Source organism: Chamaea fasciata, unplaced genomic scaffold (genome assembly GCF_029207755.1).
Source record: "Chamaea fasciata isolate MVZ Bird 193981 ecotype frontalis unplaced genomic scaffold, bChaFas1.0.hap1 SCAF_31, whole genome shotgun sequence".
Classification (NCBI taxonomy): Eukaryota; Metazoa; Chordata; class Aves; order Passeriformes; family Sylviidae; genus Chamaea; species Chamaea fasciata.
This window is the reverse complement of record NW_027094116.1, coordinates 2,389,126-2,403,453: the sequence shown is the minus strand read 5'-3', so window position 1 is coordinate 2,403,453 and position 14,328 is coordinate 2,389,126. Positions and strand designations below refer to the sequence as shown.

Sequence of the window (14,328 nt, the reverse complement as noted above, 5' to 3'; positions counted from 1 at the left end):
GGCTTTTTCCATGGAAAAAAAAAAAAAAAAACAAACCCAAAAAAACCACAACAACTTGTGGCCAGCCCTGCTCTCCTCAGGGGCTGGAAGAACCATTTGATTCCCTCTTGCTTCAATTCCAACAGGAAGATTAATTGCAGAGTTGGACTTGGAAGGAAACCCGGCACAACAGCAGCTGGGGAAGAATCCCAAGTTGTCCTGGAAGCCTGGTTTTGTTTTGAGTGGAATGTGGGTACTCCCCCCTTTCCCCTGCATGTTGGGGGGGCTCTGAGACCCCCAGGCTGGTTGCGAGTGTTCTCTCTGCTGGTCGAGGGCAAGAATGGGGAGACCCTCCCTTTCCAAGAGCTGATTCCAGAGCTGTCATTCCTGAGTAATATCCACGTAGGAAGCTTTGAAACCTTTGTGTCACCAGCCCAGAGAGATTCCTCTTGTAAGTGGAGCAGGAAGCTTTATTTTTCCCTCTGGAAAATTAATACTTGAAGGTTTTGGTTTAGTTGGGTTTTTTTGGTTTTTTGGTGGGTAATTTTTTGGGGGGGAGGGGGGTTGGTTTTGGGTGTTTTTTCTGTCTGTTTGTTTTGTTTTGTTTTGGGGTGGTTTTTTTTTTATTCCAAATTTCTCTGTGGATTAGTGGGAACATCCCATTTGGAGACATCCTGTGATCCACCCCGTCCCGTTATTCAGGGGGTCCATTCCCAGCAATAACCTCCTCACCAGCATCCCATCACATCCCGGGCCCTTCCCCTTCAGCTCCTAAAGGAGGAGGAAAATTCCCGTTTCCCTGAGCCCTTGCAGGTCCCATGGCTGTAACCCCCCTCAAATTTGCCAGATCCTGGCAGAAGGAATCCGGCTGGAGCAGCCAGATCTGTTGGGAAGGAGGATGAGGAGCAGCTGACGGGGTTCCCAGGGGCTGCTGCATGGGGGACAGGTTCAGGCCGGGCTCTTCCCCCCTCTGTGGGAGCTCCACAGTTGGTCCTGGGGGCGGAATTTTCTCCTACACTTCCTGGGGGGCAGGAGCTGAACCCCCCTGGGGTGTGTCCCAGCCCCAGGTCCATCGGGCCCAGTGGATTCTGGGCAGCAGAGATTTTCCAACAAGAGATCTTCCCTTTTTCAAATCTTTGTCTCATTTCTGCATCTTTCTGTCCCCATCTTGAAGGAATGTCCCCAAATCCCCAGACTCCTGTTCCCCGCGGTTTGGCCCCCAAGCCCCCATCCCACGGTTTTCCTCCCCTCCATAAGCCTCCTCCCCTTTTGCCCCCCAAGCCCTCGTAGTCCCCCGTTTCCCCCCTGTTGGTCCCCTCAGTTCCTGGTCACTCGCCGCCACGTCAGGGCCTCGTGCTCCCGGCGATGATTCCGCCCTGGGGCCCCAGGGTGACTCAGCCCCCCATCCCCACAGAGGACACTCAGCTCACATGGGGGGCGACCCCTGTCTCGGGGACCCCCGTGGGGAAGGGGTGACAGGGACGCGGGCGCACCTTGGTGCTGCTCCGTCTCCCCTCGCCCCCTCCCCTCCTGGTCCCTGGGATGGTCCATCCTTGTTCCCACGGCTGGAGGGTGACGATGACGGCGATGATGATGCTGATGTCCCCAGTGTGGCGTGTCTGGGACAGGGCCCTGGTGCCACCGGGACGTGCCGGCGGGGGCCGCGTGACGAGGTGACGGGCGCTGCAGAAAGCACCGTCCGGCCCCGCTTCCCCCTCCGGGGACCGGCCCGGGACCCCCAAACTGCGTACGGGGAGGCAGCCCCGGGCTGCGACACTGGGGACAGAGCTGGGGGCCTGTCCTCGGTTCCTGCTGTCACACGGTGTCCCCGTGCCGCTCCTGAAGGGACTGTGTGCTCAGCCCCATCCGATTCGGCCGCGGGGAGGACTTGGGGACAGGGTGGGTGTTCCCCGGGCAGCAGGGTGTCCCCAGGGCAGGCTGCTGGGGTGGGAGGACACCCCAGGGACAGGAGGGTGTCCCGGCCAGGACCCGACACCAGCCCCGCGCCGGGGCTGACTCAGCGCGTCCCGCAGCACCACGTGAAGTCGGGGGCAGTCCCCGCGTCCCCCCTCCTTGTCCCCTCCTTCCCTCCAGCCCATCCAAAGCCCGATGCCTGCCAAAATTTTCCGGCTGCCTCCAAACTTCCTCAATCCAGCAGCATAAAAGCGCAGCGGCCGAGGCTCCCGCAGGCCCCGTTCCCGCGCTCCCACCGACGGCTCCGCGCTGGGTAAGCCCCGGGGAGGGGTCCCCCAGGAGACCCAGCGGGGCTGCGGGTGGCTTTTCCCCAGGGAAATGGATCCCAGCGGGAATGGGAGGGAATCCGGTCCCAGGTGGGACGCTCGGAGGCACGAAAAGGGAAACTGAGGCACTTCACGTCGAGCGGGCCCGTGGGCCCCACTCGGGGAAATGTCCCGGTTCCTGCTCCGCCACGGGGGGCTGGGGGCCGCTGGGTGAAGCCAGGGAGGGGCAGGATGGCTGGGACGCCCCCCCGCCTGCACCCTCTGCATCCCAAATCTCCCCCTGGCTCCGGGCTGCCGGAACGACGCCGGAGCGGTAACGGGAACCAGCTGTCCCGGCTCATGTGATGCCGGCGCCTGGCCAGCGCTGCCCGCGGGGGTGTCCTGGCCCCAAATCGGGGGAGGAAGGGAACCCAGACCCCAGGCAGGCTTGGCGGGGGGCCCAGCCCCAAATTAAGGTGTGCAGGGGGTCCTGGCCCCAAGGCAGGGTGGGCGGGGGGGGTTCTGGTCCCACAGGAGGGAGGGCGCAGGGTCCTGGCCCCACCCGCGGCCCCTGGCTCAGTCTCTGCCCCATCCCCAGTGTTCAGCTGGTCCCCAGGATGTGGTGGCCCGTGCTGCTGGCCCTGCTGGTCCCTGCCGTGCCGGCCCAGTTGCACCCGCAGCGGGAACTGGATGCGCAGTGGGAGCTGTGGAAAAAAACCCACCGCAAGCAGTACAATGGGCAGGTACGGGGGGGCTGCTGCTTGGGACCCCCAGTGACGTCCCCAGGGTGGGATGCTGGGGCACGAGGACGTCCCGAGGGCAGGGGACACAGGCAGGAGCCCTGTCCCAGCACCATCTCGCCCCACAGGCGGACGAGGTGACGCGGAGGCTGATCTGGGAGAAGAACCTCAAATACATCAACGCCCACAACCTGGAGCACGCCCTGGGTGTCCACACCTTCGAGCTGGCCATGAACCACCTGGGCGACATGGTGGGTGTCCCTGGGAGGGGAGAGAGTGGGGCTGACCACCTGTGGGTGCCCCCACCCACCTGCTCACCCACCGGGGCTCCTTCCCCAGACCAGCGAGGAGGTGGTGAGGACAATGACAGGGCTGAAGGTGCCCACCCGTGGTCACCAACGCCGCAATGAGACACTCTTTGTCCCCGACTGGACCGAGAGAGCCCCAGCTGCCATGGACTGGCGCAAGAAGGGTTACGTGACCCCTGTCAAGAACCAGGTAAGACGGCTTTGCCTGGAGCAGAGTGTCACCCCGGTGTCACTCTGGTGTCACCCCGGTGTCATTCTGGTGTCACCCACGGTGTCCCCACAGGGCCAGTGTGGCTCGTGCTGGGCTTTCAGCTCAGTGGGTGCCCTGGAGGGGCAGCTGAAGAGGAAAACAGGGAAACTGCTGTCCCTCAGCCCTCAAAACCTGGTGGACTGCGTGTCCAACAACGACGGCTGCGGGGGCGGGTACATGACCAACGCCTTCGAGTACGTCCGGCAGAACCGCGGCATCGACTCCGAGGACTCCTACCCCTACATTGGCCAGGTGTGAGGGGGAGCAGCCCCAAATCCCCCTCCATCCCTCCCGTCCCCATCTCACCTCCACCTTCCTGGCCCCACGCAGGACGAGAGCTGCATGTACAGCCCCACTGGGAAGGCGGCCAAGTGCCGTGGCTACCGCGAGATTCCCGAAGGGAATGAGAAGGCTTTGAAGAGGGCGGTGGCCCGGGTTGGTCCCATCTCCGTGGGCATCGACGCCAGCCTGCCCTCCTTCCAGTTCTACAGCCGGGGTGAGGGGCTGGGGGGAGACGGGGGGTTGTGGGGCTGCTCGGGGACCTGAGGCACGCCCGGTGACACCGGCTGTGTCCCCAAGGCGTGTACTACGACGAGAGCTGCAACGCCGAGAACATCAACCACGCTGTGCTGGCCGTGGGCTATGGGGCGCAGAAGGGCACCAAGCACTGGATCATCAAGAACAGGTACGGTGCCATCGGGATGGCTTGGGAATTGCAGGCGGCTGGGGCTCTTCCAGAGGCTCAGGCTCTGCTTTTCCACTCTCCAGCTGGGGCGAGGAATGGGGCAACAAGGGCTACGTCCTCCTAGCCCGCAACATGAACAACGCCTGTGGTGTGGCCAACCTGGCCAGCTTCCCCAAGATGTGACGAGCCCGCCCAGCCCTTCCCTGCCCACTGCCCTGCCCTCCAGCTTGGCCTCTTCCCTCCCAGTCTCAAAGCTGACGGTGCTCCCAGGGGGAATGCTTTGTCCCCTGGGAAGGGGAGAGACACCCCTCTTCCACCTGCGGGGAATGGGGGATGAGCCCCCCTCCACTCTGTTTTCCTCATTTCGCCATGCTGGCTTCTGCCTTCCCCTGGCCTGTGCTTGGCCAGATCCCTGAAGGCCAATCCACCCAGACATGCTTCAGGAAACGGGTTCCACGCCAGCCTCGGCCTCAGGAATACTGGGGTAGAGGTGGAATATTCCCGATGGAGAACATAGATCCCTCTCCCTCCACCCTGTATGCCAGTGGAGGCTGCTGAGAATGATACGACTTCATTTTTCAACTAAAATTGGGAATAAGGCTTGGACTGGTTTGCTTTGTGCTGGGAAAGGGCCACAGGGATGGGAAAGATCCTTTTTTCCCAAAGGGATGAGGAGCCCTGTGGGGCCACAAGATTTCAGGGAAGAGGTGCACAGAGACCCCTGGGGGGCACGAGGCCCTGCGTGCCCTTGTGTGGGTGAGCGTGGTGAGCGCAGCACACCCCAAAACCAAACACAGGTATCACAGCAGGCCTGGCACACCCCAACAGTGCAAACACCCCAACGTCCACCCACACCCCGGCACACCCTGGAATGGGGGGCCCCCGGAAACAATGGAGACAGTGAGGCATAAGGAAGTTTCCCCCAAACCAAAGAACGGGGACGCTCAGAGGTGACACCGCAGCATCTTTATTGTTCCCTCATGCAGTGGGGGGCTCACTCGTCGTGGCCAAGGGGCGGGGGGGCCACGGCGGCCCCCAGGGTCACCTGGCTCAGGTAGGTGTTGTCGAAGCAGTGGCGCCGCTCGGGCTCCTCCCACGAGCAGCAGCCCTGGGGGTCCCGCCAGGCGTCCCGGGGGGTGGCACAGAGCGTGGCGATGCCCTGGGACAGCTGTGGGCGATGGATGGGGACGGGGGTCAGGGCGGCTGTGGGGGTCCCCCAGCGCCCCCCGGCCCCCTCGATCACTCACCTGCTCCTGGGCACAGGCGCCGCGTTCCTGGGGGGGCAGCGGGCAGCACGCGGCCGTCATGGCCCCCAGCAGCTCCGGCACCGGCCGCCTGCGACACGGACACGGGTGTGAACGTGGGGGTCACCTCCACGGGGGTCTGAGGCGGGGGAGTGGACGGCCGCGTCCCCTCCCAACCGGGGTTCCTGAGCAATGGGGAGTCCCAGATGCCCGGGATGGGGAGGAGCAGTCCGGCAAAGCTGGGTCCCTCCGGCACGAGGGCCTGTGGTGTCCCCCCGGGGCTCACCCACCTCTGCGTGAGGAGCCGCGTGGGGCCGCAGAGGGAGCGCAGCAGGGCGGCGCCGGGCCGGGCCAGGCTCACGTTGTGCAGCTCCCGGTCGTATTCGGGGTGGGGGGCGGCGGCGGCGAAGCAGCGGCCCCGGGCCTGGGGACCCCCGCGCTGGCAGCACCGGTGCTGCCCCGTCTTCACCGAGGACTCCTCCCGGCAGAACCGATTCAGCCCCTTCAGCCACTGCGGTGGACAAACTGGGGTTGGGGGGGGCGCCCGGACACGGTCCCCCCAACCCGTGAACACCTGGGTCACCCCTGGGACACTTCCGTCCCCTCCCCGGATGCCTTCCTGATACGTTTGTCACCTTCCCGGATACCTGTGAGCCTTCCTGGCCTCTGAGCGTCTGGGTCACGCTCCGGGCACATGGGGTCATTCCAGGGACACCGGGGCCCCTCCCCGGATGCCCGGGGCGCTCCCAAACACGTGGATCGCCTCCCAGGATACCAGCCCAAACACCCGGGTCCCTTTCCCAAACACCCGGGTCCCTTTCCCGGATCCCTGGGCCCCCCCAGTCCTTCGACACCTGAGACCCTCCCGAACGCCTGGAGTCCCCCGAGTCCTTCAGCACTGCGACCCTCGCTCCCAGCCTTGTGCCCCCGGCCCGCGCCCGCACTCACGGCGCTGTGGGCGCAGCTCAGGCTCTCGTTGCGGCAGCACCGGCCGTACTCGCGCTCCAGCCGGACGCGCAGCCGGACGCGGGGCCCGGAGCGGGCGCCGGGGCCGGGGGGCCCGGGGCGCAGCGTCCGCAGCCCGCAGATGTTGCCCAGGTTTGAGGCCGTGGGCTCTCCGGGGGGAAAGGGGGGCTCGGTGACCAGGTCCCAGGCGACGTTGGGGTCCCAGGTGGGGACGGGCTCCCAGGTGGGGGCCGGGGTCTCCTGGGTGAAGCAGCGGCGCCGCGCGGCCCCGTGCCGGCGGCAGCAGTGGAACTGCCGCGTCTTCACGCCGAACTCATCCGTGCAGAACCCGTCCAGCACGTCCGTCCACTGCGGGGCAGCGGGGGCAGCGCCCCCTCGGTGTCACCCCGTGTCCCTGCCTCCACAGGGTCCCCCCCTCCCGGTATTGTCTCCCGCCCTACCCCGCGTTGTCCCCGCGTTCTGCCCTCCCAGCAGTGTCCCCGTGCCCCTCACAGTGTCCCCCTGCCCCATGTGTGCCCCCCGCGGTGTCCCCGCGGTGTCCCCGCGGTGTCCCCGCGGTGTCCCCGCGGTGTCCCCGGCTTACGGCGCGGCGGGCGCAGGGCAGCGGGCTGTGGTGGCGGCAGCAGGCGTTCATGCGGGGCCGCAGCGCGGCCAGCGCGGCCGCCTGCCGCCGCAGGTGGGCGAAGGCGGTCGGGGGGAGCAGCAGCGGCGGCGGCAGCGTCGGGGGGTCGCGGCAGTGCCGGGTGACGGCGGCGGCCACGGGCCAGGCCGGGGGGAAGCCGTCCAGGGCGCTGCCCCAGAGCGGGGGGCTGCGCGGCGGTTCCACGGCCCCCCCCACCAGGATGTCGGGGGGCACCTCGAGGTTCTCCTCCTGCTGCAGCACTGAAAAAGGGAGGGCGCGGCTGTTCTCCCTGCACTTGGCCCCGTGTGCCCTCCTCTCCCCATCTGGCCCCTGTGTCCCGCTCCCGTGCCCAGCCCTCACCGTCCCCATGTCACTTCCACCCCGTGTCCCCACCGTCCAAGTCCCCCTCCTCCTGCACCGCCATGTCCCCACGTCCCTCCCTCCCCAAACCTGAGCCCCCGTGTCCCCTCCATCCATCCATCCATCCATCCATCCATCCATCCATCCATCCATCCATCCATCCATCCCCCCACCCACGAGCATCCCCCTGTCCCCAGACCTGGCTGTCCCCCTTTGTCCCCCCACCGCCGGGTGTCCCCGTCTCTCCCCTCACCTTGTTTGATGTTGGGGGGCTGCAGCTCCAGGGTCTCCTGCACCACCTGCTGCAGGTGCCCCGAGGCCACCGCTGTCACCGACAGGGGACACAGGGGGTCAGCAGGGTCACCCCCTCCATCCCCCCACCCATGGGACAGCCAGCAGGGACCATCCCAGACCTGTGGGCTTGGAGCCCCATGACGGGGAGGGGGCCCAGAGGATCAGGGGGGGCCCAGGTGCTTGGGAAGGGGACTCAGGCACCCAGGAGCGGATGCAGGTGTTTGGAACAGGGACCTCCAGGCGTTTGGGAGGGATCCAGGTGTGTGGGCAGTGGCCCCGACATCCGGGGTGGGGAGCCCTGACAGGCAGGTGGGGACCCAGGTGTCCGTGGAGGTGTCCCAAACACCTGGGCAGGAGCCGAGGTGGGACCCAGGTGGGACCCCGGAGTCGGGGAAGCAGATCCAAGTGTCTGGGGAAGGTTGCCAGGGGCTCGGGAAGGGACCACGAGTCTCTTTGGCGATCTCAGGTGCTTAGGAAGGGGATCCAGGTGTCCGGGGAGGGGACCCGGGAGTTCGGGAAGGGGCCCCAGGAGTTCGGGGGGGCCCCAGGCGTGCAGGGGGGCCCTGGGTGGGGCCGCGGGGACTCACCGGCGGCGCTGAGGAGGAGGAAGAGGCCGAAGGCCGCCATGGCGTCGGGAGCTGTAGGGTCACCGCCGGCTCCGCCGCCTTATGAAGGGCCGGCTCGGGCGTGGGGCCACATCCCGCGGGGCTGAGTCACGGCCTGACGTCGCGGCAGAGCCGGGAGGGGGACCCCGGGGGGCTGCGCTGGATCCTGCACCCCCAAACGGGACCGGGCTGGTAACCCCACCCCAGCCAGGCCGGGGACGCGGTGGCGGCCCCGTCCCCACCCTGGTGGTCCGGTCCCCACCCCGGTGGCCCCAGATCCCCCTCCCACCCCCCCGACCCCTACGTCACAGCAGGGGGAAGCGGTCAGACCACATTTTTGTGGGTTTTGCCCCGTTTTGGGGCCCCCGCCCACTGAGTCACCCCCGGCGCTGGGGGGGCTGAAGGGCCACCAACAGAGGGACCCCCGGAGAAGGGGGGGGTCGCTCGGCTCATGTCCCCGAGGGTCACGGCCTTGGTCACCTATGGACAGGGGGATCGCGGGGGGGGGGGGGGCCCTGTGCTGTCCCGGAGTAATCAACTCCTGCCCGGGGCTGAGCCCACACGGCCGGGCAGGTGTTCGGGGGGGAACAGCCCCGTGCCCCCCCGCCGATTGCCCAACGGAGCCCGCGGCTCCGTGACTCGGTGTTTGCGCAACGCCCCCACTTTCCCCCACGCGTGGGTGGGGGGAAATCCCGGCGGGAAGGACCCAGAAGTGCCGGGGGGGAATTCGGGAACGGGAACGTGGGAACGGAAACCTGGGAATGAGAACCCGGGAATCAGGTGTTGTGGTGCGCGTACCCAGGTGTTTGGGGGGGTCCCCAGGGTCCTGCCCCCCTCCCCGAGCGCTCCGAGAGGCGCCCCGAGCTGCCCCAGTCTGGGCTCCCACAGCATCCAGCACGTTTCCCAGCAGTTTATTGAGTTGGGGGGCGCCGGGCCCCCCGGTAGGGCGGGGGGTCAGAAGCGCTGCTCGGCGTCGGGGACGCGGCTGTCCCTCAGCTCCCGCAGCCGCTGCAGCACCCGGGGCAGCTCCAGCTCCCCGAGCCGCCGGTTCTCCCGGGTGCGGACGCTGACGGTGCCGTGCTCCCGCTCCCGCCGCCCCACCACTGCGGGGGCACGGCCGTCGGGGGGGGCACGGGGTCCCCGCGCCCCCCGGCCGGCACAGGCGCCCCCCAACCACAGCACCGCCAGCTCTGAGCAGCACCCACTGCCCGGGGGGGTCCCAGGACAGGGACTCGGGAGTGTCCCGGGGGGGTCCCAGAACTGTCCCGGGGGGGTTCGAAGGAGGGCCCAAAGGGGGTGGGGGTCTCAGAGGGGCCCTGGGCCGGGGGGTCCCTAAAACACTCCTGGGGAGTTCCCGAGTGGGGCTCAGGGGAGTCCCAAGGGGGTGCTGGTGAATTCCCAAGGGGACACTGAGCTCCTGGAATCCCGGGGGGGGCTCAGGGGGGGCTTCAGCAGATTCCTGAGGGGGTCTCATAGGGGTGCCCGGGGACTCCCAGGGGATGGTCTCAGTTTTCCTCCCCAGCAGCACCCAGGATTTGGATGGGGGTGTCCATCCAGTCCCGGGGGGCTCCAGGGGGGTCCGGGGGGGGGGTCCTGGTGGTCTGTGGGCCACGCCCCACCCTTACCCAGCTGAAAGTTGTAGTGGGCGAGTTGGGCCCGGCGGATCTTCCGTCCCAGGGTGGTCCCGGGGTCCCCGTCCAGGTCGGCCAGGAGGCCCCCCCTCCTCAGCACTGCCTGCACCTGTACCCCCAGTGTCAGTGGAGGGATGGTGGGGGGGTTCGGGGGCTCACAGGGGATGGGAGAACACGATGGGGGTCCTGGGGGAGCACGGGGGGGCCCATACTCACCTCCCGGGCGTAGTCCTCGACCTCAGAGGTCTGTGGGATGACCATGGCCTGCAGTGGGGACAGCCAGAACGGCCTGGGGGGCACCAGGGGTCACTGGGGAGCAGGGGGAGCACGGGGGGAACACACAAGGAGGGGGTGCCCCGAGGGTTGCAGGGATGTCCCCAGGATGGAGGTGCCCCAGAGATGGAGGTTTCTCAGGTATCCAGAGTGTCCTGGGGATTGAGCGTCCCCAAAACTGGGGGCGTTTCTGGGAACTGGGGGCGTCCCTGGGGAGTGTGTCCCAGGCCCGGGGGTTGTCTGAAGCACGGGGGTGAGCTGTGGGGTGATTGTGGGGCCGCCCTCACCATCGCCCGCCGCAGCTCTCGGCCAGCACGGCCACCATGCGCTCCACGGAGCCCAGCACGGCCCGATGGATCAGCACCGGCCGCGCCGGGCCCCCGCTCGGGCTGGGGGGGAGAAGGGGGTCAGAGGAACCCTTGCCCCAGTCCTGGCGCCCCCCAAATCCCCAATTCCGCCTTCCCCATCCCAATCCTGACACTCCTCAGCCCCACGTCTGACCCCCAAATCCTGACCGCTCCAAGCCCCATTTCTGTCCCTCCCCCGGTCCTGATCCCCCTCCCAATCCTGACGTTCCTCAATCCTAATCCTGCCCCCCCCAGCCCCAACCCTGATCCCCTCACAACAATCCTGAACTGCAGCCCAAACCTGGCCCCACAAATCCCCAGTCCTGCCCCCTTCCCAATACCTGGCATATTCCAGCTCGAATCTCTCGGGCATCTGGAAATCCAGCTGGATGGTGCCGCACTGATGGTGCCGCCCCAAAGCATCCCGGATCCGGATATCGATCTGTTGGCAATAAAGGGTAGGGGAGATTCCAGAAGGGTCCTGGTTTGCCCCCCTCAGGGATCCCCCCCTCCCCAAAGTGTCTCACCTTGGGCCCATAAAAGGCGCCGTCTCCCGCACTCAGCTCCCAGGGCTGCCCGAAATTCCGCAGGCTCTGTTCCAGCTGCTGCAGGGGCAGGTTGGCAGGGTCAGGGGGGCACGGTGAAGGTGGGACACGACACAGGGGGCATCATCCCACCTGCTCAGCACGATCCCAAGTTTCGGGGTCCCCCAGGAATCCATCGGGCCGGGTGGCCAGGGCCAGGCGGAAGGAAAAGCCCAGGACGGCATAAACGGTCCGGATGAAATCCAGGGAGGAATCAATCTCGCTCTCCAGCTGGGAAAGGGGTGTCAGGGGTGCAGGTGACACACTCCGGGGGGACCGGGAGGGGTCGGGGGGACAGACACCTGCTCCAGCGTGCAGAAAATGTGGGCATCATCCTGCTGGAAGCGCCGGACCCGCGTCAGCCCCGTCAGGGTCCCGGGGGGCTCGTTGCGGTGCAGGACCCCAAAATCCGCCAGGCGCAGGGGCAGCTCCCGCCAGGAGCGCGGCCGGTGGGCGAACATCAGGCTGGGGACGGACAGACAGACAGACAGGCAGGCAGTGCCCCCAGGAGCACCCCCAGGCACCCCAGGGCCACCCGACTCACCAGTGGGCCGGGCAGTTCATGGGTTTGAGGGAGAGGTTCTCAGGGGTGGCAGGGACGGAGAAGATGTTGGGGCTGTAGTGCTGCCAGTGCCCCGAGAGCTCCCAGAGCTGGGGGCTGAACAGGTTGGGGGTCACCACCTCGCTGAAGCCCCTCGCCTGGTACTCGCTCTGCAGGGACAGGGACAGGGACAGGGACATCAGCTCAGCCCCACAGCAGCGGCCATGGGGGCCGCAGGGGCTGAAAGGGGAGAGAGCTGTGGCCACCAGGGCACGGCAGGAACTGGGGGGGCAGCTGTGTGCGAGGGATGGGGTGCAGGGCAGGGCGAGGGCTCTGGGTGTGAGCGGATGGGGTGCAGTGGGGTCTGGGTGATGCGGTGACAGGGAGACGATGGGGCTTGGGGGATGCCGCACCCGGATAAACTCCACGAGGGTGTTGTAGACGTGGGCGCCGCGCGGCAGGAAGAAGCAGCTGCCAGGGCTGAACTTGTGGAAGAAGAAGAGCTCCTGATCCTGCGGCAGGGAGGGCGTTACTGGGGGGATCCCCCGGCTGTGAGGGACCCCCCAGCCCCCGGCAGGGCTCACCTTCCCGATCCGGCGGTGGTCCCGCTGAGCCGCCTCCTCCTGTGCCCGCTCCCACTGCTCCAGGTCCTGGGGGCTGGGGAAGGCCACGGCGGCCACACGCTGCAGGGACTGACCCCCAGCCCCGCCCCACAGCGCGGCCGAGCTCTGCGGGCACAGGGGGACGTCAGTGGGGCCGGGCACCGGGGACCCCACCCGGCCCCGGGGACCCCACCCAGCACCCACCGTGAGCACACGCAGGGCTCCGATCAGCCCCGTGTGCCGGAGCAGGGGCCCGTGGCAGAGCTGGAGCAGGGGGCCGCACCTGAGGGACGAACGGAGGGATGTGGGGACAGCTGCGGTGACCCACGGCCCCCCCCGTGTCCCCCGTGCTCACCTATAGACCGTGGCCATCGGCGATGTCACCTCCTCGAGCTGCTGCAGCTGGAAGGTGTTGTGCTGAGGAGGGACAACAGCGGGGTGGGTGACGGTGGCCTCGGTGACATTAGAGGGGTGACACCGAGGGGGAAGTGACACTGTGCTGGGGTGAAGGACCGAGGCGGTGACAGCGGTACAGGTAACACCAAGGGGGGGTGACACCGGTCCCGATGGGCACCACCCTGGTGGGAGATCCCACCAGGAGGGTCCCGGCTGGTCTCCAGCGTCCCCAGGCCGGCCTCCCATGCCCCATCCTGAGACGGGATGGGGACACTCCAGTGTCGCACCTGGAGCAGCTCAGCCAGCTGCTGGCGGGTGGCCTCGAGGCGCTCGAAGCGGTGCCGGGCGCGGGCGAACGTGGCACAGGCCTCCTCCAGCGCCGGCAGCTCCGTGCTCTGCACCGTCCTGGGGGCAGGGGACGTGCTGGGGACACGCCGGGGACACCCGGGGACCCCGCGGCACCGCGTGTGCCCCGCCCTACCTGCTGCCCATGTGCACATCGCAGAAAAAGCCGTCCTCGGTGGCCCGGGTGCTGCAAAGCGTCGCCCCGAAAAACTGCTCTGCCACCGCCGCCAGGACGCAGGCGCTGGAGCGCCAGAAAGCCTGGGGGGACACGGGGGACACGGGGGACACGGGCTGTGAGGGCAGCGGGGCGCGGGCCCGGCAGCCCAGGGCCCCGGGCTCACCTCCCGGCCCTCGGGCGTGGAGAAGTCGAGCAGCTCCAAGTCGGTGTCACATTCCAGCGGCCGGTCCAGGTCCTGGAGAGTCCCGTTCACCCGGGCCACCAGCGCCGCCTCCGCCAGGCCGGCCCTGCAGGGACACCAGAGATCCGTGGAGATACTGTGGGGACCCCACAAACCCTGTGGGGATCTTCTGGGGACACAGCAGGAGCCCCAGGAACCTCGTGAGGATCGTAGGGACATTGTGGAGACCCCCTAAACCTCGTGGGGACTGTCTAGGGGCACCACGGGGACATTGCAGACGCGGTGCGGACCCCGCAGACCTCGTGGGGACACCTTGAGGGGCCTGGGAACCTCGACAGGACACCGCGGGGACCCCGGGGACACCCTGGGAACCCCTTGGGCCGTACCCGAGCTCCGCGGCCACCTGGAACGGGGTGGTTTGCAGGGCCCGGCCGGGCAGGCGGCGCCCGCCGGGCAGAGCGATGAGGATCGGGGTTCCCGGAGGGAGGCGGCCGCCGCCGGCCCCATCCCCGGGCCCGTCCCACCGCTCCGCCGCCGCCGCCCGCAGCCGCTGGAAGAGCCGGAGGCGCTCGGGGTCCGGCCCGGACACCTGGGGACGGGGATCGCCGGGGGTCACCGGGTCGCCCTTGGTGCCACGGGGCTCGGGGACCGGGGGCAGGGGCGGTGGGTGGGGGTCCCGGGGGTCCCGAGCGCACCCGGTGTCGCCGCGGGGCTCCCGCCAGCAGCAGCCGCCAACCGGCGCGCGCGGACATGGCCGAGGCTCCGCCCCTTCCGCCGCCGCCGCCGGAAGCGGCGACACGCGCGGGGCGGGCTCCCCCTGCGGAAGCCGCATTGGAGTCGCCCGGCCGAGCGGGAGCGCCGCGGACGGGGCGGAACCACGGAGGGGGCGGGGGGAGGGACCCGCAGGGAGCGGGGGCTCGCGGCTGGGGTGCCCCCCCAGGCCGGGGGTGTCCGGAGCGCACGCGAGAAAGAACGGAC

General features: G+C 68.1%; 3 protein-coding genes across 5 annotated transcripts; 1 reads left to right on the top strand and 2 right to left on the bottom strand.

Annotated features, from left to right (window-relative positions):
* The first annotated feature begins 81 nt into the window (after nucleotides 1–81).
* CTSK (cathepsin K) lies at nucleotides 82–4,785 on the top strand. The gene is made up of 8 exons (XM_066206956.1): nucleotides 82–2,206; nucleotides 2,797–2,941; nucleotides 3,067–3,189; nucleotides 3,278–3,436; nucleotides 3,530–3,748; nucleotides 3,827–3,992; nucleotides 4,076–4,181; nucleotides 4,265–4,785. The coding sequence occupies exons 1-8, from the start codon at nucleotides 1,410–1,412 to the stop codon at nucleotides 4,362–4,364; spliced, it is 1,815 nt and encodes a 604-aa protein (XP_066063053.1). The 5' UTR covers nucleotides 82–1,409; the 3' UTR covers nucleotides 4,365–4,785.
* Nucleotides 4,786–5,132: 347 nt separating this feature from the next.
* Nucleotides 5,133–8,374, bottom strand: ECM1 (extracellular matrix protein 1). Its single transcript, XM_066206967.1, has 7 exons — nucleotides 8,255–8,374; nucleotides 7,627–7,698; nucleotides 6,975–7,273; nucleotides 6,374–6,739; nucleotides 5,716–5,936; nucleotides 5,429–5,516; nucleotides 5,133–5,349 (listed from the first exon to the last, which is right to left on the bottom strand). Exons 1-7 carry the CDS (start codon nucleotides 8,292–8,294, stop codon nucleotides 5,176–5,178), a joined length of 1,260 nt encoding a protein of 419 aa, XP_066063064.1. The 5' UTR covers nucleotides 8,295–8,374; the 3' UTR covers nucleotides 5,133–5,175.
* Nucleotides 8,375–8,594: 220 nt separating this feature from the next.
* TARS2 (threonyl-tRNA synthetase 2, mitochondrial) lies at nucleotides 8,595–14,104 on the bottom strand. 3 transcript variants are annotated; one of them, XM_066206966.1, is made up of 18 exons: nucleotides 14,046–14,104; nucleotides 13,737–13,939; nucleotides 13,333–13,456; nucleotides 13,128–13,249; nucleotides 12,934–13,051; nucleotides 12,606–12,667; nucleotides 12,455–12,533; nucleotides 12,233–12,376; nucleotides 12,062–12,160; nucleotides 11,652–11,818; nucleotides 11,410–11,572; nucleotides 11,201–11,338; nucleotides 11,051–11,128; nucleotides 10,865–10,965; nucleotides 10,464–10,565; nucleotides 10,120–10,192; nucleotides 9,898–10,012; nucleotides 8,595–9,375 (listed from the first exon to the last, which is right to left on the bottom strand). In XM_066206966.1, exons 1-18 carry the CDS (start codon nucleotides 14,100–14,102, stop codon nucleotides 9,227–9,229), a joined length of 2,094 nt encoding a protein of 697 aa, XP_066063063.1. In that variant the 5' UTR covers nucleotides 14,103–14,104; the 3' UTR covers nucleotides 8,595–9,226. The 3 variants fall into 3 exon arrangements, with proteins under 3 accessions (XP_066063063.1, XP_066063061.1, XP_066063062.1); XM_066206964.1 differs by lacking the exon at nucleotides 8,595–9,375 and having other exon boundaries at nucleotides 9,412–10,012; XM_066206965.1 differs by lacking the exon at nucleotides 8,595–9,375 and having other exon boundaries at nucleotides 9,412–10,012; nucleotides 11,051–11,125.
* Between the last annotated feature and the right edge of the window lie 224 nt (nucleotides 14,105–14,328).